Source organism: Prionailurus bengalensis, chromosome D2 (assembly GCF_016509475.1).
Source record: "Prionailurus bengalensis isolate Pbe53 chromosome D2, Fcat_Pben_1.1_paternal_pri, whole genome shotgun sequence".
Lineage (NCBI taxonomy): Eukaryota > Metazoa > Chordata > Mammalia > Carnivora > Felidae > Prionailurus > Prionailurus bengalensis.
Genome location: NC_057351.1, coordinates 15,048,953 through 15,071,956, shown reverse-complemented (window position 1 = coordinate 15,071,956; position 23,004 = coordinate 15,048,953). Strand labels below are relative to the sequence as shown.

Genomic DNA, 23,004 nt, shown 5'->3' with positions numbered 1-23,004 from the left:
CCCGTAAAAACAGAGCAGAGTATTTTTATGCTAGATTTGATGAAGAGTGGACAGTTGTGAAGAAATGTGATAGGTTAAGGGGGAGTATTGGGGGGAGTGTTTTGTCCTGAAACCACCCCCCCCTGCCCCGCCTTAGCGTTTAACTGCATTTTCTGTTTTAATCACCACAGCAATCTGTGCAATGTTGGTTGTTTCTGTCTAACAGTTGAGGAGACCAGTTCAGAGAGGTCTGAGGTCCAGACTCGTCTGAGGTCCAGAGTTTGCTAGTGACAGAACCAAGGCTCATTTAAGTCCAAGGCATCTCCTCTTCTAATTTTGTTTATAAGCATATCAGGCTACACAAAGGTAACTCTTCTTCCCAGAAGATGGTTCGATTCTGCAAGTACTCAGTGTCTCATTGTTCTGTATGTGTCTGACCGTACCTAACCGATCGTATGCTCTGAGTCATTATTTTTTGACTTGAACCCTGAATGGAAGAGAAGAAGGAAACCAAGCAACAGAGCCAGAGATACCTGCCTTCTTACCCTTGGGCAGTTTTTGCTTTTGTTGCTTTGTGCTGATGAAAGTGGCCATGAATGGAACTTAAAAACCACGAAACCTTAATTCTTCCTTGTTTCCATGTCCCACAGATTTCCAGCATAAAATCACCGTGCAGGCCTCTCCCAACTTGGACAAACGGAGGAGCTTGAACAGCAATGGTTCCAGTCCGCCTAGTAGCCCCACGGTGATTCCTCGGCTCCGAGCGATACAGCGTAAGCTTTCTCCCCCAGCCTAGGGGCTCCTGGGGGGGATTTCCGTCGTGAACCGACTTGGATTCCATCCAGCCCAAGGTGTATTAAAGGTCCTTGTAACGAACACGTGACATTCATAGATGTCACAACCATTCAGAAAACGAAATTTGGTCTGACATTTCTTAGTCTAATTTTCTTTTTCTTTTTTGAATTGAGATGTAACTGATACGTAACATTATATTAGTTCCAGGTATATGACGTAAGTATTCAATATTTGTATATACATTTGATCTTTAAACAACATGAGGGTTAGGGCCACTGAACACCCACCCACCTAGCAGTGCAGTTGAAAATCCACATATAACTTTTGGCTCCCCAGAAACTTAACGGATAATAGTCTACTGTTGACTAGAAGTCTTACTGATCACATCAAGAGTCAATGAACAAATATTTTGCATGTTACATGTATCATATATGGTATTCTTATAATAAAGTAAGCTAGAGAAAAATATTATTAAGAAAATCATACATATACCAGACTGTACTGTATTTATTAAAAAAAAATCAGCATGTGAGTAGACCTACACAGTTCAAACCCATGTTGTTGAAGGGTCGCATGTTTTGCAAAATGATCACCACGATAAGTCTGGCTAACATCGGTCACCATACATAGTTACAAAATTTATTTTTATTTTTTGTATGATGAGAACTCTTAAAATTGACTCTCTTGGCAACTTCCAAATATGCAATACCATATTAACTATAGTCCCCATGCTCTACATGACACCCCCGGGACTTACTTATTTTGTACCTGCAAGTTTGTGCCTTGTGACCCCCTTTACCCATTTCATCCACCCCCTGCCTCTGGCAACCACCAATCTGTTCTTTGTATTTATGAGTTCTTTTTTCTTTTTTTAATTTGATTCCACATATAAATAAGATCATACAGTATTTATCTGTCTAACTTATCTCCCTTAGCACTACGCCCTCATGACCCATCCATGTTATTGCAAATGGCAAGATTTCATTCTTTTTTCTGGCTGAATAATATCCCACTGGATAGATATACCTCGTCTTCCTTATCCATTTGTCTGTTGATGGACACTTAAGTTGTTTTCACGTCCTGGCTATTGTAAATAATGCTGCCGTGAACATAGGGGCACATGTGTATTTTCAAGTTAGTATTTTTGTTTTCTTCAGCTAAATACTCAGAAGTGCAATTGCTGGATCATGGATAGTTCTATTTTTTTTTCCAGTTTTATTGAGGAATAATTGACACACATCACTGTATAAGTTTAAGGCATACAGCATGGTGGTTTGACTTCCATATATTGTGAACTGATTACCTCAATAGGTTTACTGCACATCTTTCTTCTCCGATAGGTAACAATAAAAAGAAAAGAAAGACAAAAAAAGGTAAAAAATGTTTCTCCTCGTGATGAGAACTATTAGGATTGACTCTCCTAACAGCTTTTCTTTACATCATATGGCAATGGTAGCTATAGTCATCATGCACATTACCTCCTTAGTACTTATTTATCTTTTAATTCAAAGTTTATGCGTTTTGACCACCTGCCTCCAATTCCCCCTTCCTCCACCCTCCACCTCTGGTTACAAGTCTGATCTCTTTTTCTATGATTTTTTTTTTAGATTCCACATATAAGTGAGATCAGATAGTATTTCTAGGTGCATCCGTGTTGTTGCAAATGGCAAGATCTCCTTCTTTTCTATGGCTGAGTAACCTTCCATTGTATATACACACCACCTCTTTTTTATCCATTCATCTGTCGATGGGCCCTTGGGTTGTTTCCATGTTTAGGCTGTTGTAAATAATGCTGCTATGAACATCGGGGTGCAGGTATCTTTTCAGTGTTTTCATTTCCTTTGGATAAATTACCATAAGTGGAATTACTGGGTAAAATGGAGATTCTATTTTTAATATTTTGAGGAACCTCCATACTGTTTTCCACAGTGGCTGCACCAATTTGCAGTCCTACCAGCAGTCCACATCCCTGCCAGTCTTTGTTCTCTCATGTCTTTTTAAGGGTGGCCATTCTAAAAGGTGTGAGGCGATATCTCATTGTGGTTTTGATTTGCATTTCCCTAACGATTGGTAACGTTGAGCATCATTTCATGTGCCTGTTGGCCATTCATATGTCTTCTTTGGAAAATGTCTGTTTAAGACATTTGCCAATTTTTTAAATCTGGTTACTTGATTTTTTGCTGTTGAGTTTTATGGGTTTGTTAATATACTTTGATGACTAGCCCCTTCTCAGATGTATGGTTTGCAAATTTGTTTTCCCATTCCATAAGTTGTCTTTCCACTAGGTTGTTTATGGTTTCTTTTGCTGTGCAGACATTTTTTAATTTGATTATGTTTTGTTGCTTGTGCCTATGGTGTCATAGCCAAAAAATCATTACCAAGACCCATGTCAAGAAGCTTTATTCTTACATTTTCTTCTAGGGGTTGCATGGTTTCAGGTCTCATATTTAACTCTTTAATCTATTTTGAGTTAATTTTTATGAATGGTATAAGATATGGTTTCAGCTTTATTTTTTTGCAGGTGAATATCCAATTATCCCAGAACCATCTATTGAAGAGTCTTTTCTCCATTGAGTATTCTTGGCTCCCTTCTCAAGTATTAGTTGACCATATGTAGTTTGGTTTATTTCTGGGCTCTATTCTGTTGGTCTCTTTGTTTTTATGCCAGTACCGTATTGTTTTCATGACTATAACTTAATAGCATAGCTTGAAATCAGGGAGTGTGGTACCTCCTGCTTTCTCAGGATTTCTTTGGCTATTTAGGGTCTTTTGTGATTCCATATACATTTTAGGAGGGGTTTTTCTACTTCTGTAAAAAAGGCCATCGGAATCTTGATAGGATTGCATTGAATCCATAGGTGGCTTTTGGTAGTATTGCTATTTTAACAATATTAGTTCTTAAAATCCATGAACACAGGATATTTCCATTCATTTGTGTCTTCTCTGATTTCTTTCATCAATATCTTATAGTTTTCAGAATAGAGATCTTTCACCTCCTTTGTTAGTTTTATTCGTAAGTATTTTATAGTTTTTGATGCTATTGTAAATGGGATTTCTATATTTCCTTTTCAGAAAACGTGTTGTTAGTGTATAGAAACTCTACTGGTTTTTTGTATGTTAATTTTGTATCTTGAAACTTTACTGAATCCATTAATCAGGTCTAACAGGTTTTTTCTTTCAGTCTGTAGGGTTTTCTGTATATAATTTCATCTCATCTGCAAATAGAATTTTACTTCTTCCTTTCCAATTTTTATACCTTTTATTTATTTTTCTTGCCTATTACTCTAGCTAGGACTCCACCACTATGTTGAATAGGAGTGGTGATAGTGGGCACCTTGTTCCTGATCTTAAAGGAAAAGCTTTAAACCTTTCATCATATAGTATAATGTTAAGGGTGGGCTCATCATACATGGTCTTTGTTGTGTTGAGGTACATTCCTTCTGTTCCTAATTTGTTAAGACTTTTTGGCATGAATGGATATTGAATTTTGTCAAATGCTTTTTCAATGTCTGTTGAGATGACTATATGATTCTTTTCTTTCATTCTATTAATGTGATGTATCACATTGATTGATTTGCGTATGTTGAACTATCCTTGCATCCCAGGGATAAATCCCACTTGATCATGGTGAATGACCCTTTTAATGTGCTGCTGAATTTTGTTTGCTGGTATTTTATTAAGAACTTATGTGTCTATATTGATCAGGGATATTGGCACATAATTTTCTTTTCTAGTAATATCCTTTTCTGGTTTTGGTATCAGAGTAAAGATTGCCTAATAAAATGAGTTTAGAAGTGATCCATTCTCTTTGATTTTTTGGAAGAATTTGAGAAAGACTGGTGTTAATTTTCCTTAATGGTTTGGTAAAATTCACAAGTGAAGCCATCTGGTCCTGGACTTTTCTTCTTTGGGATATTTTTGATGACTAATTCAATCTTTTTACTAATAATTGGTCTAAGGGCGCCTGGGTGGCGCAGTCGGTTAAGCGTCTGACTTCAGCCAGGTCACGATCTCGTGGTCCGTGAGTTCGAGCCCCGCGTCAGGCTCTGGGCTGATGGCTCGGAGCCTGGAGCCTGTTTCCGATTCTGTGTCTCCCTCTCTCTCTGCCCCTCCCCCGTTCATGCTCTGTCTCTCTCTGTCCCAAAAATAAATAAAAAACGTTGAAAAAAAATTAAAAAAAATAATTGGTCTATTCAGATTTTTTATTTCTTCCTGATTCAGTCTTGGCAAGTTGTAAGTTTAAGAATTTTTCCATCTCTTGGGCGCCTGAGTGGCTCAGTCGGTTAAGTGTTCGACTTCAGCTCAGGTCATGATCTTGCAGTCTGTGAGTTTGAGCCCCGCGTCGGGCTCTGTGCTGACAGCTCAGAGCCTGGAACCTGCTTTGGATTCTGTGTCTCCCTCACTCTCTGCCCCTCCCCTGCTCATGCTCTCTTTCTCACACAAAAAAATAAATATTAAAAAAAATTTTTAAAGAATTTTTCCATTTCTTCTAGGTTGTCCACTTTGTTGACACATAGTTGTTCCTGGTACCTCTTATGATCCTTAGAATTTCTGTGGTATCAGTTTTAATGTCTCCTTTTTCACTTATAACTTTGTTGGTTTGCGTTCTTTCTCTTTTTCTCTTGGTTAGTTTAGCTAAGGTTGTGTTCATTTTGTTTATCTTTTCAAAGAACTAACTCTTAGTGTGGTTCATATTTTCCATTGTGTTTTTGTTGTTGTTGTTCTCTATTTCATTTATTTCTGCTCTAATCTTCATTATTTCCTTTCTTCTGCTAACTTTTGGCTCACTGGTTTGGTTTTGTTTTGTTTTGTTTTGTTTTGTTTTGTTTTTCTAGTTCCTTAGGGTGTAGAGTTAGGTTGTTTATTTAGGATCTTCTTTTTTTAATATATATATATATATATGTATGCACATATATATATACATATATATACACACATATATATGTATATATATATATACATAATTTTTTTTAATGTTTATTTATTTTTGAGTGAGACAGAGTGTGAGTGGGTAGGGGACAGAGAGAGGAAGACACAGAATCTGAAGCAGGCTCCAGGCTCTGAGCTGTCAGCACAGAGCCCAACATGGGACTTGAACCCACAAATCATGAGATCATGACCTGAGCTTAACAAAGTCAGATGTTTAACTGACTGAGCCACCCAGGCACCCCATTTATGATCTTTCTTCTTAATGTATGCATTTATTGCTATGAATTTCTCTCTTAGAACTGCTTTAGCTGTATCTCATAAGTTCAGGTGTGTTATATTTCATCTTTGTTTGCCTCAAGAAATTTTTTTCCCCCTCTTTAATTTATTCTTTGATCTGTTGGTTGTTCAGGAGAGTGTTGTTTAATTTTCATGTGTTGATGAATTTTCTAGTTTTTCTTTTGTTACTGATTCTGTTCTGCCCTGTGGTCAGAGAAGATACTTGGTAGGATTTTCTTGTATTGCTAAGACTTGTTTTCTGGCCTAACATATGGTCACTATGCATAGGCCTGTTAAATGGGCTATGAAGCTTCCCATGGTCTGGTTGGACTGGCTGAAGGATGTATTCAGTGATGCGCAGGCAAATGAATTAGATTCACTGCCTGAGTGCAACAGAAGTAGCTCTAAGGGTGGTAAAGCTCTTTTTTGTCTTCACTCAAGCGGACAGACACCCCAAGTTGCCTGACTGAACAAGGCCATTGGCTTTGTTCTGCAAAGTATCAGTTCCACCTACCTGCCTCTTGGCTCAAGTTCTGCCAGCCACACAGCTTCCAGGAGTTGTCTCCAGTCCTGGTCAGAGAGGCTTGGAAGATCCTCTTTACAGTGAATGCAGCTATGATTCAGCTCCCTCCCTGGGCAGGGGCAAACTGGGCCCTAGGGCTGACAAAACGAGAATGTGAATCAGACACATGTGCACACCACAAAACTCGGTCCTGCAGATAAACGAAGCCGGTGGTTGGGACTATTTGGGCCCTGCTAGTATGAACTCAGTCTGCCAAGATCATATGCTGGTTGTTGCAAGCCCCTCCCCCACCCCATCTCCACAGATTCCTAGTGGTTGAGCCCTACAGATTCCCCACTAATCCCCCTGGTGCAAGATAAGATTAAGTGACCTGCAAAAATGACCCACAATGATGGGAGGGTGCTGTTATCCCCTCTGGGTTCTTGTCCACCAGAAGAACTGGAAGGTCAGAGGAGACCTCTCTTTGAGGTGCCGCGCTGGCCTGGGGGGCAGGGGCAGTGTGCTCAATGTGTAGCTGCTTCCCTTACCCTTATGATGCAGTCTGTCTTAGTTTCTGAGGTGCTTCAGCCTCACCCCTGTATTCTAGGATTCTTTCAGTGGTGTCTTATTCTCACATACTGTAGCTGTTTGATCTTCCTATGAGGGGGAACAAAGTCAGGTATACCCTGTGTCGCCATCTTGGTCACACTCTGGTGTTTCTATTTTTAATTTTTTGAGGCACTTCCATACTGTTTTCCACAGTGGCTGCACGAATTGACATGCCCACCTGACAGTGCCCAGGGTTCATTTACTCTACACCCTTGTCAACACTTATTATTTCTTGTCTTATTGATACTAGCCATTCTAACGGGTGTGAGGTGACATCTCACTGTGGTTTTGATTTGCATTTTCCTGATGATGAGTGATGTTGAACAGTTTCTCATTTGTCTGTTGTCTGTATGCCTTCTTTGGGAAAATGTGTATTCAGATCCGCCCATTTTTCAATTGGATTATTTGGTTTCTTGTTATCGAGGTAAATGAGTTATTTATACATTGTGGATATTAATAGCCTTTATCAGATATGTGATTTGCAAATATTTTCTTCTATTCCATGGATTGCCTTTTCATTTTGTTGATGGTTTCCTTTGCTGTGCAGAATTATTTTCTTCTTTTCACAATAAAGGTTTTTAGATTCTATGCAATTGGTGATCTGCCCATGCCACCGAGTAGAATACCATGCCTTGAGACATTTTGCTAAACATGTCTGTATGTAAAATTTGCATAACCTAATTATATCAGTAGCATATTTATGGATATTTTGAAAAATAAATTCAGGAATTCAAGATTACTTCCATTTCTTTCCTTGTTTTGTGAAGAAAAAAATTTTTGCTTTTTGAGATTTAACTTTCATTTGGTCTGTGTTAGCCAAACCAAGTGCTTCAAAACATCATGTAGTGTTTTGGTTTTAGAAAGAAGGTTCAGCCTGGGGGCGTGGGGGAAGACATATAGCTAATTTGCCTGGCACCTTTGCACAAATAGGGCTTTCAGTTAGACCCTAAATCAAAGTTTAGCGGAATTAAATAAAACTACTGACTCTTTTCAAAAGTGAGTCCAAATAGTAAACTAAGCAAAACAAGAATGTGTTTTATATGTATACATGTGAGGAATCTGGTAATCAGCCTCCATTACCCTATTTAATAATTGACTTGCATCTTCTGCTGTCTCCAACAAACTTAATTCTTTGCTACTTACTATACTTCTTTGGAGAAGAAACATTCTGAAAGAATATTTTCCCTAATCAGGTCTGCAATCAATTTATTTCTTTTTGTTTTAGGGTTTTTGTTTTGTTTTGTTTTGTTTTGGTGTTTTTTGTTTGTTTGGTTGGTTGGTTGGTTTTTTTGTAATGAAAACCCTGGCACCAACAAAGATTTTTCTGTTAAAGCTCCCAGGAACCCAGGATACTAGCCTCTTCACAGTTAAAGAGAAATGATCTAAATAAATGTATAGTAATCTGAATAAATGCATAATCTTAGAGTTTAAGGTGCCATCATTTTGTCATAACTAACCCATCTTTCTGAGAAAGCATTTTTCATAAAGCCATAATTTGTACCTTGCTTTTGCCCAGAGTAAGGGCTTATTAAAGGAACATAAAAGGATAGCAAGGCTGACCTCATAGCCATGTTGAAAGGGCAATGGAACAAGAAGTCATGACCCCTGTTTTTGCCCAGCTGTTTCTCTGCCTTTTTCCATGTTTTCATATTGGTTTTTTTTTTTTTTTTTAGACTTTTATTTAGCAATTTTAGGTTCACAGCCAAATTGCGAGGAAGGTACAGAGATTTCCCCTAAACCCCCACCTCACACACACACACACACACACACACACACACAGCCTCCCCCACTATGACTACAGTCAAGCCTTTGTTCTACTCCGTGAACCTGAACTGACACATCACCATCATCACCCAGAGTCTGTAGTGTATGTTGGAGTTCACTCTTGGTGTTAGGCTCTGGGCGTGCACAAATGCACAATGACACGTATCCACCATTATAATATCATAGTATTTTCACTGCCTTAAAAGTCCTCTGTGCTCTACCCATTCACCCTTCCACCCTCAATCCCTGGCAGTGTCCTTTTACTGTCTCCATAGCTTTGCCTTTCTCAGAATGTCCTACTGTTGCAATCCTTCAGTATGTGGCCTTTCCAGATTGCCTTCTTTCATTTAGCAATGCGCATTCAAGTTTCTCCCTTGGCTTTTCCTGGCTTAGCAGCTCATTTCCACCTAGTGCTGCTCAGAGAGTGGTGTTCCATTTTATCTGGTCAGACCACAGTTTATTTTTACCTACTCATCTGCCGAAAGCCATCTCTGTTGCTTCCAAGTTTTAGTTGGTTCTGTAAAGTCATGTGCAGGATTTTACATGGACATGTTTTCAACTGCTTCAGATAAATGCCACTGAGTGTGATTGCTGGTTCACATGGTGCCCGTGCATAGTTCCAGAAGACCCCACCAAACCACCTTCCTGAGTGGCAGTGCCATTTCACATTCCCACCCAGGGCAAATCAGAGTCCCCGTCTTCGCACTCCTTGGTTGTGATTACGAGCCTCGTGGAAGAGGGGAAGTCATACCTGGATAAGCCTGGCAAGGCCCAAGACTTGTACTGGTTAAACTGAATACTTTTGGGATTTCAAGTAAGTTCTAACCCTATGGGGTTGCAGTACAGCCAGCTCAGGGAACATCCCCACTTTCCCCCAAACACCAAGGTCCTCAGCATCCATTCTCTAAAGTAACAGATGAAAGCATTTGAGTGAAGATATTCCAAACAGGACCAGTTCCATGTGCAGAAGTGTTCTGTTCACATTCTTTGACCTGAATCATCGTCTTCTTATTTCTGACCCCAGATGTTCCCAGCTGTTCTTCTTATCTTCGTTTGTGTGTCCTCTCTGGTCACTAGCTTGTGTGGATGTCCTGTCTTTCCAGCTTAGCAGAGCATAGCAGTTAAGAGCATGGATTCTGGAGCCACACAGCCTGGGACTGAATCCCAACTCTGGCTCTACTCCACTGTGGTTTTGGACAAGTTTCTTAACCTCATCGTGCTTCAGATTCTGTTTTGTAGACTGGGGATGATAGTTGTTTAAAAGGGTCAAGTGTATACACGTGGTAAGAGCTCTGTGTGTACTGGTAGCTGTTTTGATCATTATTTTTATTATTATTCTTACTCTGAAGCTCTTTGTGGCCTTCGAGCCTCTCACTGGGGTCTGCCTTTTATAGCATTAGCAATTATTCATTGCGAGGATTTTCCCTTTGGGTGGATCAAGTATGTCGATCTGCCCACCTAATTCAGAGGAATGGGCTTCCTTTCACTGTGAGTTAGAGATGTCATCTGGCACGTTTTCTCTGGACCAGAGATGGGGAAATGTGAGTAAACCTGAGAAAAATGTGTTGTGAAAGCATTGTAAGAAGAAAAACCCAAAACTTCTGAAACTGAAGGGAAGAATAATTATAGGTATTGAGGGAGATGAGAATCATTTCAGTGAAACTGAACATAAAAGAGATTACCCCCAAATTGTTTAAAGACTACCAAAGTAAATACCCAAATAAAAATATACTATGTAAATTTGACTTTGTATAAAACCATGAGTATGTCACCATCATGCATTGAATCACTTTCTGGTAAAGAGAACACCATCTAATATTTGCAGAAAATATTTTCTTACTATAACTTCCTCTGGCTTACTCTAACGACTGGTATTGTTACACGATACCGTATGTCAGGCACACTTCTCTCTGGGAATAAGGAAGAAAATTCACTAATCCTCTGCAAATGTAAGTTTCGGGGTATATCTTAAAGCAAGAGTAAAACACATCTTTTCCGTGTTGTCAAATAGAATCAAATGGTGGAACAGTCCACCACATAGCTTCCTGTGTCCCAGTAATCTGCTGCCATTGTACATCCTTGGCATGTTTTTCAGTAACTGAATATAATAATAGATAGTAAGATTAGTGCACTATTTTTCCAAAGAGATGGTTGATACAAGTGGAAAATGTCAGTAACCCTCCCTCATTCCACCATGTACTACTTACCAATCCGCTTAACAAAAACCAAGAAAGTTCTGCTAGCTGAATCTAGGATTGGCTAGTCTATGAGGGGTTATTGAGGCAGAAATAGCATACCATAAACTCCGTACGGGCAGAGACCCTGGGACCCAGCACCTAGCACGACTGTATTAACAGTTAACCTCCACTGGGCACTTGCTGTGCCCAGCACCATTCTGAGCTGTTTCTGTGTGTAAACCCATTGAATTCTCAAAGCAGCCTCATTAAGTAGACACTATTGTGATTCCCCCAGTGAGGCACAGGGAGCTTATGAAACTTGACCTAACTCAATGGCCACGAAGCTGTGCCACTGAATTCAATCACCAAGAGCATGGACTCTTCACCATACCCTTTCTAGCCTCTTAGGACAGTAAATGTTCAGTTAATGTCGAAGCAGAAGGGACAACAGAAGAGCAAATCAAGACAAGGAGGAGGAAGATGAGGGAACTTAAGCCTTAAGGTTGTTGCTAATGCTGGGGCCACAGGCTGGGGAACTGTACAGGTGAGAGCGAGTCCTGTGTAGCAGTCTGGTAACCACAGTCCTGCTCCACCTGCCGGTGGAGCGCCCCCCACTCCTCAGACTTTGCTGGGAGACCCTTCATGAGAAGAGTGAACAACTTGTTCAACATTGTCACATACACACATACACACAAACACCTCTGTATGCATAGATAACGTAAATTTTTAAATGTGGAAAATATTGAAACACACAAAATAAATCAAACATCCCCCATAATGCTTCCAATTTAAAAAAAATGATTCTCAAAAACTTAAATTTCCCTCTTTCCCTAAGCAGTCATCTCCCTCAAAGGTAAAACACTTCAATAAAAGTTTGCTATCTAGAGGCACTTAGTCAGTTAAGCGTCTGATTCTTGATCTCAGCTCAGGTCTTCATCTCAGGGTTGTGAGTTCAAGCCCCATGTTGGGTTCCATGCTGCCCATGAAGCCTACTTAAAAAAATCATATACACACACACACACACACACACACACACACACACACCCCTATATATTTGTATATTTATATACCTAGATATTTATAGAGAGCATAAAATGAAAGTTTGATACCTATGTTTATTTACTTCTCTGTATAATGTGTGTTTATATGCACATATGCATAAATACTTTTTAATAAAATCGGTTCTGGGGCGCCTGGGTGGCTCAGTCAGTTAAGCGTCCGACTTCGGCTCAGGTCACAATCTCATGGTTCATGAGTTCGAGCCCTGCGTCAGGCTCTGTGCTGACCGCTTGGAGCCTGGACCCTGCTTCTGATTCTGTCTCTCCCTCTCTTTCTGCCCCTCCCCTGCTCATGCTGTTTCTCTCTCACAAAATAAATAAATGTAAAAAAAATTAAAAAAAAATAAAAATAAAAAAATATAATAGGTTCTATATATTTAATACAGACAATACAATACAAATTATAATTAATTTTATCTGAACCTCATTTTTTTACACAGAGAGAGTGCAAGTAGGGGAGAGGGGCAGAAGAGGAGAGAGAGAGAATCTTAAGCAGGCTTCTAGCTCATCCCAGAGCCCAACATGGGGTTTGACCCCACGAACCTGGGATCATGACCTGAGCCAAAATCAAGAGTTCAAAGCTCAGCCAACTGAGCCACCCAGGTGCCCCTGAACCTCATTTTTTTTTTTTTAATGGTCGTAGAGCATTCCACTCTGTAGACAGGTCCTAATGCTTTAAAACATCTTTTGTGCTTTCAAACATCTACTTACAGAATTGTTTTCCCAACTGTGCAGTCACAGCAACCATTTCCCCCAGTGGTTTCCAAGTCAGTTGCAAGTGCACTTCAAGGCTACAGGGATAGCATGGAAGTGTGTCAGCAAAATGTGGATATTAAATGTGGCCACAGACCTCCCTGTGAGGCCATGAAAAAAAGCAAGACGGGACAACTGTTAAACAATCTGAGATTTTGGGGTGCCTGTGTAGTTCAGTCGGTTAAGCGTCCAACTTCGGCTTAGGTCATGATCTCGTGGTTCGGGAGTTCCAGCCCCACATCAGGCTCTGTGCTGACAGCTCAGAGCCTGGAGCCTGTTTCAAATTCTCTCTCTCCCTCTCTCTGCCCCTCCCCTGCTCATGCTCTGTCTCTCCCTCAAAAATGAATAAACATAAATTTTTTTTTTTTTTAATTTAAAAACCAGTCTGAGGTTTAAAAGGCAACTGTAGCCAAGCTGTCGTGATGGCCGGAGTAAAGCAGCAATGACTTATGAAAATGGGATTAAATTGCAATTTAAAAATATATACTTTCTTTCCTTAAGTTCAGCCTGTCTTTTCTTTAACTCATTTCACTTTTTTCCCCCCTAATTTTATGCTAAGAGAAGGAAGTTTGCTGTCAGTGGGCTGAAAGAAATAATTTTTATCATTTTCATGTTTCTCCACTGCCAACATGCTTTGCATAAGGTAGCTGTACAACTGGTTTGATTGGCTTAAGGTTTTTTTAATTGGTAAACGAGTGATGCTCTCTGCCTAGTGACTTCGGATGAAAGCAACAAAACTTGGGGAAGAAACACTGTCTGTCGACAAGAAGAGTTTGAAGATGTGAAAAGGAGTTTCAAGAAAAAAGGTTGTACCTGGGGACCAAATTCAATTCAAATGAAAGAAAGAACTGAGTGCAAAGAAAGGTATGTGTGTGATATCGTGGTGGGGGCGGGGGGAGGGAGTACTTCAGCGTATATATACCATGACAGATACAGTGCCTTTTGTAACACCACTTTGGCCAGACTTCACTTTCAAAGAGCAGTTGGAAAAATACAGAGCTACCCAATACTAATTTAATTTCCTGGATGAGTTTATCCTACTAAATTAGTTACTATTTAGTTATGCAGTTAAAAAAAAATTTCCGATGTACTTTGTGTCCCATTTCAAGGTTTTATTCGTACGTTGTTAGCCCTTCAAAACACTACAAATGTGCTGTTTCCTACTTAAAAATTTTGTCAGCATATATCTATCAAAACCTAATTTTGTTTCTGTTACATTCTCCTTTAGAATAAGACCTCTCTCAGACGGCAACAGTCCTTGGTCAACTCTCTTACTAAAGAATCAGAAAACCATGCCGTTGGCTTCGTTATTTGTGGACCAGCCAGGTAAATGTGCTTCAGGAAATGGAATTTGTTTGAGGTAGACTTCCCGTCTGAATGTTCTAGAAGCTCTGCTTTAATAGTTCCATGTGGTCGTTCAAGTAGCATAGGGAAAGTTAGCAAGTAGTAGCATTGCTTATGTATACCTTTACTTAAACTCATAACTTATTTTCTGTCCTGGAAGTCTTTTTGGTGAAAAGTAATGAGGCTCCACATTGTTTATTGGGAATTTGTAACTCCTGCTGTTTACCAGAAAAAAAGTGGTATCCTAATTAATTCTGTAGACTCAAATTAATTTCGTATAGGATATAGTAAATATGAAAATATAGACATCCTGAAATTCTGCTGAGATTAAGGGGTGGTCTCCTGCCTGTATCTCCACCTCTTGACATGATGAAATCTTACCAAGCAGGTTATCTGTGGAAAAGTACTGCTTAGAGAGAATTGCATTGCAATCTCTATTTAACTGAAGTGAATCATGATTATTTTCAGTATTTAGTATGCCTATTCAAAATTCAGATATTAAAAAGTTTAAGAGAGGGGCGCCTGGGTGGCTCAGTTGGTTAAGCGCCGACTTGGTCTCAGGGCATGATCTCGCGGTTCATGGGTTTGAGTCCCCACATCAGGTTCTGTGCTGACAGCTCGGGGCCTGGAGCCTGCTTCAGATTCTGTGTCTCCTTCTCTCTCTGCCCCTCCCCCATTTGTGCTCTGTCTCTCAAAAATAAATAAATGTAAAAAAAAATTTTTTTAAATAAAAAAAAAATAACCCTTCACGTGAACTTCAAGAGGTAGCTTAACAGAGACTGAGTGGAGTCAGCCAAGTATATCCTTGTATTTTCTCCACCAGTCCTTTGGAGGACTTATTAAGAGGGTCAAAACATTCCATAAATAAATAAATAAATAAATAAATACATACATACATACATACATACATAAATAAGTAAGTAAGTAGGTAAATAAAAGAATTAAGAAAAAAAGGGAAGACTAATCTATTTAGTCACAAATAATGAAAAATATACTATAGGAATAATAGTTTTATTACAATTAATTGTTCTTCCTTGGTCCTCAAACTGTATTTGACAATAAGTCATAATGTGTAATAAGAGGAGAACCTGTTGCCTTTACAGCAAGAGTCAGAATACAATCATGAACCTGACTAGGAAGCATTTATGCAGGAATGACAGAACATCTGTCCTGCATATACCCAAATATACTTGTGCAGATATTTATGCTGAAACCACATCCTCATGACAGTGCAAAAGAGGAAGATTGAACATGGGCGGTGAGTGATAAGTTGCTTATAAAATTAAGCACAGCACGGATAATAAATTCAAGAAATTTACCACCGTGTTCTCCTGAAACAGCTTTAACTTGGTTATAGCATCAAAGGGCTGCCTTAGGGGCGCCTGGGTGGCACAGTCGGTTAAGCGTCCGACTTCAGCCAGGTCACGATCTCGTGGTCCCTGAGTTCGAGCCCCGCATCAGGCTCTGGGCTGATGGCTCAGAGCCTGGAGCCTGTTTCCGATTCTGTGTCTCCCTCTCTCTCTGCCCCTGCCCCGTTCATGCTCTGTCTCTCTCTGTCCCAAAAGTAAATAAACGTTGAAAAAAAAAATTTAAAAAAAAAAAAAAAAAAAAAAAAGGGCTGCCTTAGATTGTCAGGTAGAAAGACCAATTTTCTTTTCTTTAGTGATAACAATCCCTGAAGGCTCTCTAACAATTTTCCTACCTCTGAAACTTTTTAAAAAATTTTTTTCAATGTTTATTTATTTTTGAAAGAGACAAAGCGTGAGTGGGGGAGGGGCAGAGAGAGAGGGAGACACAGAATCTGAAGCAGGCTCCAGGCTCTGAGCCATCAGCACAGAGCCTGATGCGGGGCTCGAACCCACAAGCTGTGAGATCATGACCTGAGCCAACTGGGCCACCCAGGCGCCCCCTTTTTTAAAAAAATTTTTAATGTTTATTTAATTTTGAGAGAGACAGACAGACAGAGTGTGAGCAGAGGAGGGGCAGAGAGAGAGGAAGACACAGAATCTGAAGCAGGCTCCAGGCTCTGAGCTGTCAGCACAGAGCCCGATGTGGTTCTTGAACCCACGAACTGCAAGATCATGACCTGAGCTGAAGGCAGACGCTTAACCAACTGAGCCACCCAGGCACCCCGCTCAGTATAGTTTTAAATCAATGAATTTCACTTGTCAGTATCATCCCCCACTCTTGTTTTGTAAACTGTGGGTTGATCATTTGCTATCCGTTACATGTACTGTGCATATATGTAACACATATTCGTTTCGCCCAAATGCATTTCGTGCCTAGTTGATGAAGGGAAGACTCCTCCAAATTTGAAAAGACAGGTGGTCAGAAGATTACCAGCTTGCATGCACATCAGATTGTGATCTAAAAGTACAGAAACTGAAAGATGTGGGGTGGGGGAGCTTTGGAGGGAGCCGAGACTGAACGTCGGGGGGCATGGGCCGTGTCAGGCTGCATTAGCAGCAGGTGGTACTTTGAGAGAGGGCTTTCTGAGGTGAGAGGGAACTTGGGGCCAGTGGTAGAATGTGGAAGGAAGCCAGACGGAGGAAGAAGAGGGCTGTCTGAAGGCAAGGCAGTGATAGAAAGAGCACCACCGGATCACTGGGAGAAGCTAGCCTCTTGACTTGTCTGGACTATATAGAGCACGTTGCACGAATAATAGGACATAATATTGGAAAAGTCACTGGAGCCTCTTTGTGGATTGCTCTGAATGTGGATTAAGGAGTTTGTCGCTTGGCTGATTCATTGTTAAGCACCCAAGTAATAACAATTACCGCTTCCTCTTCAGCTGATAACAATTTGTTACCCTGAGGGACCTCTTCGGAGAATCTTCCTCTGTTCCAGTGGCTCCCAAACTTGAGTAAAGGCGTGTTAAAACACAGACCCCTGGGGGTGAGCCTTAGAATTTCTGGTTCCCGGGTCTGGAGTGGGTCAGAGTTCACATCTCTGCAGGTTTCCAGTTTCCACACTGATCTGTGGCCTAGTGGTTCTTGTACACACACAGGCGAGCCATGGATGACGGGGCCGGACACGTTCAGAGGAGGCAAAGGGCACGCTGTGTCTGATACATTACAGTGCCCACGTATATGTGTGTGCATTTCTGTATCTTGATGACTTTTTCTATACTAATTTTATTTTCCGTGCCAACAAAGAGCCATTTCCTGAAGGATAAGGAACAGCAGGTGATGTGCTTGCTGGGGAACCTTGAGTTCTGTGTCCCAGGCTCCCTTTCCTTAGGGTCCTTCTGGATGAACTGTTTGCTCAATGGAAAAGACTCCATGTGCTTGGACTTAGAATATTTATTAGATTTTAGCTTTATTTTATAGTATCGTTTAAATAATTTTTACTGTAAATTGTACTTACCCTGTATATTTATTTATATCTTTATTTAGGTGTTTCTGAAGAGCCAAAACTTTCCCTGGACGGATCAGAACACAGAAAACCAAAGCAAATAAAATCACCTAGTCAAGCCTATGTGGATCTACCTCTTTGGAAAGATGGCCAGAGAGAGAATCCAGTGGAACCTGGAAGCTGGGAGGAGGGATTCTCCACGAACCCTGCTGCTGTCACTCCTCAGGTGACCCCTACGAATAGCCTGAGCAGATCCCCCCAGAGAAAGAAGACAGAGTCTGCCCTGTATGGCTGCACCATGCTGCTGGCATCCGTGGCTCTGGGGCTGGATATCAGAGAGCTCAATAAAACACAGGCTGCTGAGGAACCGTTGCCCAGAGAAGAAAGGAAGAAACGCGAGGGAATCTTCCAGCGGGCTCCCAAGTCCCGAGGCAGTGCAAGTCCTTCTACAAGGCCACCGTCTACAGGCGAGGGGGCCGGCAACCCACCCGTCTTCCCTCCAACAAGTGCCCTAAGCCTTCTGTCCATGCCCTCTCTCTCCACGAAGTGCTTGCTCCAGACCGACGGTGAAGATGTGTCTGAGGGCGGCACCCACATCACCTGTGACCCTGAGATGCCCACTCCAGATTTCTGCCCTGCCGTCGGGGGAGGGAGTCACAGACTGCCCTCCACGCCAAGACTCAAGACTGATCAGAGGATGTGGAAAAACCTGCCTCCTCCTTTCTTAGAGCCGACATGTGGGAATGTGCCTTATTACCCTTCTTCGAAAGAACAAGCATCGCATCACAGACGCACCCTGTCTGATGGAAACGCTTCTCAGACCCCAGGTAGGTTGCATTAGCTGGGTCAAAGTACAGAACACCGCTGTTGAGATTAGAATGTCAAATCGCTTGGATATCTGATTGTATATCTTCCAAGTGGCTACACTTACAAGTTTGTTTGCACAGTGAATACAGATCTTTGAATTTTACCCTCCTCTTTTGTTTGACTTTATCATTTGAATTCTAGGAAAAGCGTGATTGGATTTCAGCAATGTATATATATAATAGCAAATTAAAACCGAGCAAACATGTAGAGAATAACTGCCCCAGCTCCTCACAGTATAGAGGACAGGTCATTTGCCCAGATCTGAACCAGTAATTAGTGGGAGAGCTGGAACCCCATAACTGATCACCCAGCCTCCCCTGTGATACGTGTTCTTCTGCGTCCCCCGGCTTCACTGCTCAGTTGACGACCAGGTTGAATTTAGCAAGGGTAAGAGTCAAACGGTGCACAGCATGCTGTGTAGGTGTTACTTCTTTTGTATGTAAAGATAATTACAAACATATGTCTTGAGTACTAAGCAAGGTCATGTGTATGAAAAATGCCCTTTAGGTTGTAAAAAGTTATGGTATGGTTAGTTATAAAGTATATTAAAACTGAAATGGTTTTCATTCTTTTTCTTTTCCTCTGCTCTTTTAAGGACTGTACCCCCGACGTGATTTTTTTTTCCAGCTTATTGTCCATTGTCTTTAGATACATTTATTGCCCTTCTGTAATGCAGTAGAGTATTAGTAGTTTGTAATTGCACAAGGAGAAATCCTAGGACAATAATCCCATGAGAAAGCATTCTTTTTCTTTTAATTCTAAGCCAATAATTATTTGCTGGAGTGGTAATGAGTCAGTTGTGCAGAACAAGAAAGAGAAGGGCCAGCATGTAGCACTTAACTGCCTCCCAGTTGTCATCCATTTTTTCAGATCATAATCTGAAAGTGAAAGTTCATCATATTAACCATAATTTAAAAAACACACACACAAAAAAACAAACCTCTATTCTAGTCTTATCCATCTTGAAGCCTCCCCTGTTTATGAAACAGTTGCAGTGATTGACCACAGTGCTGTGACAGTGATGTGGCTGTGTTTATGGGTCGAGTTTCCTTGGTAGAAACACTCTTTACAATCTGGCGGGGCTTTTTCATAAACAAACAAACATTGTATCCCAGTCCTTCTAAAAGGTTTATGTCCAGGGTTTTTTGTTACTGCTCACTTGAAAGTGATTACCGAATCCATGTGCCCTCCTGGTTATTGGGCTGGATGTTGCTTGTTTTAGAAGTCACTGTCCCTCTAATTGTGCACTGTCTCTGCTTTCTCAAGCAGCTGGGACAACTCTCCTACCAGCCCCCGGAGCCTCTTACCTGCCACCTGAGCGGGTTCTGGGGATCCCCCACCTCTCACATGGGCCTCACGGTAACCTGCCAAAGGAGGCCCCACCCGAAAAACAAAGAGCGGTCAGCATCATGCCTCTGCCTCGCCCTCCCTCCTCCAGGAGCCGAACAGAGTCTCAGCCCACACGGGCCGACTCTGCCATGCGTGGTCCGGGACCCACTGCTAACTGTTCCCTCGGTGCCCAGGAGAGAACTAAGCCCCATGTGCCTTCCCTACTGGACGCAGATGCCGAAGGCCAAAGCAGGGACTGCACGGTGCCTTTGTGCAGGATGAAGAGCAGAACTAGCCGACCATCCATATATCAACTGGAGAAAGAATTTCTGTCTTAAGTGCCTTACTTTGTTTGAGCCTTTTTTTTTTTAAGGTGAACAAATTAAAACAATGTGTCTACCTTTGAACTGTTTCATGCTGCTGTGTTTTCAAAAGCTGTGGCCATGTTACTAAAAGTAGTAATGGATGTCAACCTTTGCAGAAAAATATATGTGATTGCTCTTAGCGGTCTGTATCATTTTTTCCCCACTGGATTCTTACCTAGTAACCTGAAACACACACACACACACACACACACACACACACACACACACACACACACATAAAACAAGAAATGTGCAACAATGTAAAACTATGCTGGGCAGAGTTACCTTGAGCATAATTTTAATGCTTTCTCTGTCCTCATGTATATCCTTGTCTATAACACCCAAATTGTAATGACGTGTACCCTTTTTGTCCCTTCCCCTTCATTTCCTTCCTGTTTGCCTTCTCTCTTTTCTCTTTTTCATCTCTTTCTTGTTATTTGTGCAACAAAACAACAGGAATAGTGTGATATTAGTAAGTAAAGGTATCTATTTAAAGAGATATATTGAAGACTGGAATAGACAGAGGGTCCCAATGAAATCCCCTGAACTCAACATAGGCTTGTAATGTATAGATCTGCCCAGATCTCACATAAATTATGCAATATTTCTCTCTTTGAGGAAACTTAACTGAATGTAACTTGCAAACGTTGTACAGAATGTAACTTTAAAAAATTTCTTATCCATTAGAACCCCAAGACAGATTTTTAAAAGGTCAGTCATTGGCATTTGGCTAGGACCACATGATGTCCACCTGAGCGAGGCCAAGCTGTAGGCTCTTACGGTAGAAAAGTTTCTTCTTCCATCAGTCACCACGTAGTTGGTGTCCAGAGTATAAAGCTTTTCCATTTTGTAGTAGGATCTTTAAAAATTAAGTGGTGACTTGTATATCACATGTCAGAAACAGTCATGTCACTTAATTTTATTTTTCTGTTTAAATATGTGATTATTCTGATAACCCCCAGTATAGTCAGAAGAGCCACCAAATCAAGAAGCAGCAAGCAGCATTGTTAGAATTTAAGTATTGCATAGTTATCTCATGTTTCAGTAGTTGTGGATAAATGGTAGATAGACATCAAAAGATAAGCTGATAATGGTACAAATGACAAATACAGATTATTTTCAGATAGGGGTTTTTTAATGGATTTGGGGTAGCAGATCAGGATTTTAAATGATTTTAAATGGAGTCACTTTTATAAAATACTACATCTATGATACAAATAGACTGTTGAGTTATTAAACTACAGAAAAGACTGTCCAGGAGCTTGTACATTTGTCTGGGTTTCTTTTAGTACATTCATTATGCTTCCCTTCCATCACTAGAATGTGACTATTTGGGATGACAATGAATACTTAAAATTTTGCATACAATGAAACACTAAATTGCAAACATCACTTGACATTTCATTTAAAATTTTACCTGGGTCAGGGTTTACCCAGTAACTGTAATGACAGCAGTTTAAATCAGCTGTGATAAAATATCCACCTAGAGCAGAAAAAAAGAAAATGGTATTTGGCCATTTGGGAACATCATAGTCACTTGGCAGGTATGCCCCAGCAGACAGTCAACAGAGCATGAAAGGATTATAATAATCTAAGTGCATTTAACCCCAAGGAAAACATTCTTGTGTTTAAAATTCTTGCAGCAAAATCTCAGGTGTTTATCCACATTTTGTTGTATTATGGTCCATTCTATGATTTGGCTTCACTTTTGGGAGGTGGTTGAAATACGTAATCAAAATCGTGTTTCCTCAAGACTTTATCACATTTGAAACTGTGGTTGGCTGCTTCGTAGTCAGTCATTTGGGGGCATGTAATTTCCAGCTAAAAGTAAAGGAAATACATGCCTGAAATAGTACATGAAAAAAAGCATAGAAACTCTGTTCTCAGTTTTGCTTCTGCCAAAACATTATGTGTGTGCACACGTTTGTGTGTGTCTGTGTGTGTGTGTGTGTGTGTGTGTGTGTGTGAGTAAGGGGTGGAGGGCAGTGGCAGGTGTCCTGTCTTTTCCTTCTACTCTGTTCCTGCTCCCATCTAGCTTCATTGCAGTCAACTTTGCATCACGATGAATTTAGAAGTGAAGATACGTTAAAGAGATAATTGCGATACGAGGATTTAATGTCACGTTACTGCAAAGAGTTGGTTTTTGCTGAGATCTGTTGTATATTTACGATTTTCTATATGTGTCTTTGTTATACTTAGCAGAATCTGGTTATTTATTTTCATATAGACTTAATAGCTCATTGAAAGAGAAATTAAGCTGATTACTATTAGTCAACATTTAAGGTGCTCCCACTGCAGAAATTTAAGGCCTGAGCCTGAAATGCTGTATTATGAAGCCTTGTGACTGAAAAAGATGTTTACATATGTTGTCTATTTTTTTAATAAACTTTTTTTTTATAGCTAGTCTACTTGCTCAGTGGCTTTGATCTGATAATTTTGACTATAGTTTGTAATGGCTTATTTTGTATTTAATAAGGAAAAGTACATTAATAAGGCTCATCAGTGTTTAATAAAGCCAGGTATTAACCTGCTAAATTCACTGATCTGAAGATCACTGAGTCATGGGATTAAATACTTTTTAAAAAGTATAATGAAATATTCTACTTAAAATATGTTAGGTTTACACATGCATTGAAGAGTTGCGTTTCACTGTGAGAACTTGCAACTCCAGCTTTTCAGAAGGCATGCCTTCGCAACGTGGAATTAGTGTATGAACTGAATCTCCGTTGATGCTGCAGGATTGTGGTTAATGAGGCATATTCATTACTAACATGCTTAAATCAGAAAAATTTGAAGAACCATGAAGCATCTGGTAATTCTCACTAAGCAATGAGAGCTTGGGTGGAGTATGAAGCAGATAACATCTCATACAGATCCAAGCATTGCCCTGCCACACCAGAGGG

At 40.4% G+C, this 23,004-nt stretch overlaps 1 protein-coding gene across 3 annotated transcripts in view; it reads left to right on the top strand.

Annotated features, from left to right (window-relative positions):
• MAP3K21 (mitogen-activated protein kinase kinase kinase 21) overlaps window positions 1-22,504 on the top strand; it is a 65,240-nt gene extending 42,736 nt beyond the window's left edge. Inside the window, exons 6-11 of one of the 3 annotated variants that reach the window (XR_006299756.1) lie at window positions 630-752; window positions 13,556-13,706; window positions 14,071-14,168; window positions 17,582-18,367; window positions 19,674-21,911; window positions 21,989-22,504. Coding sequence is in view for 2 of the 3 variants with exons in the window: in XM_043596289.1 (XP_043452224.1) it covers window positions 630-752; window positions 13,556-13,706; window positions 14,071-14,168; window positions 17,582-18,367; window positions 19,674-20,074 (1,559 nt within the window). In the remaining variant the exon portion in view is untranslated. Of the gene's footprint in view, window positions 1-629; window positions 753-13,555; window positions 13,707-14,070; window positions 14,169-17,581; window positions 18,368-19,673 lie in introns of all 3 variants that reach the window. The other 2 variants (XM_043596289.1, XM_043596290.1) reach the window with 2 other exon arrangements.
• Window positions 22,505-23,004: the final 500 nt, after the last annotated feature.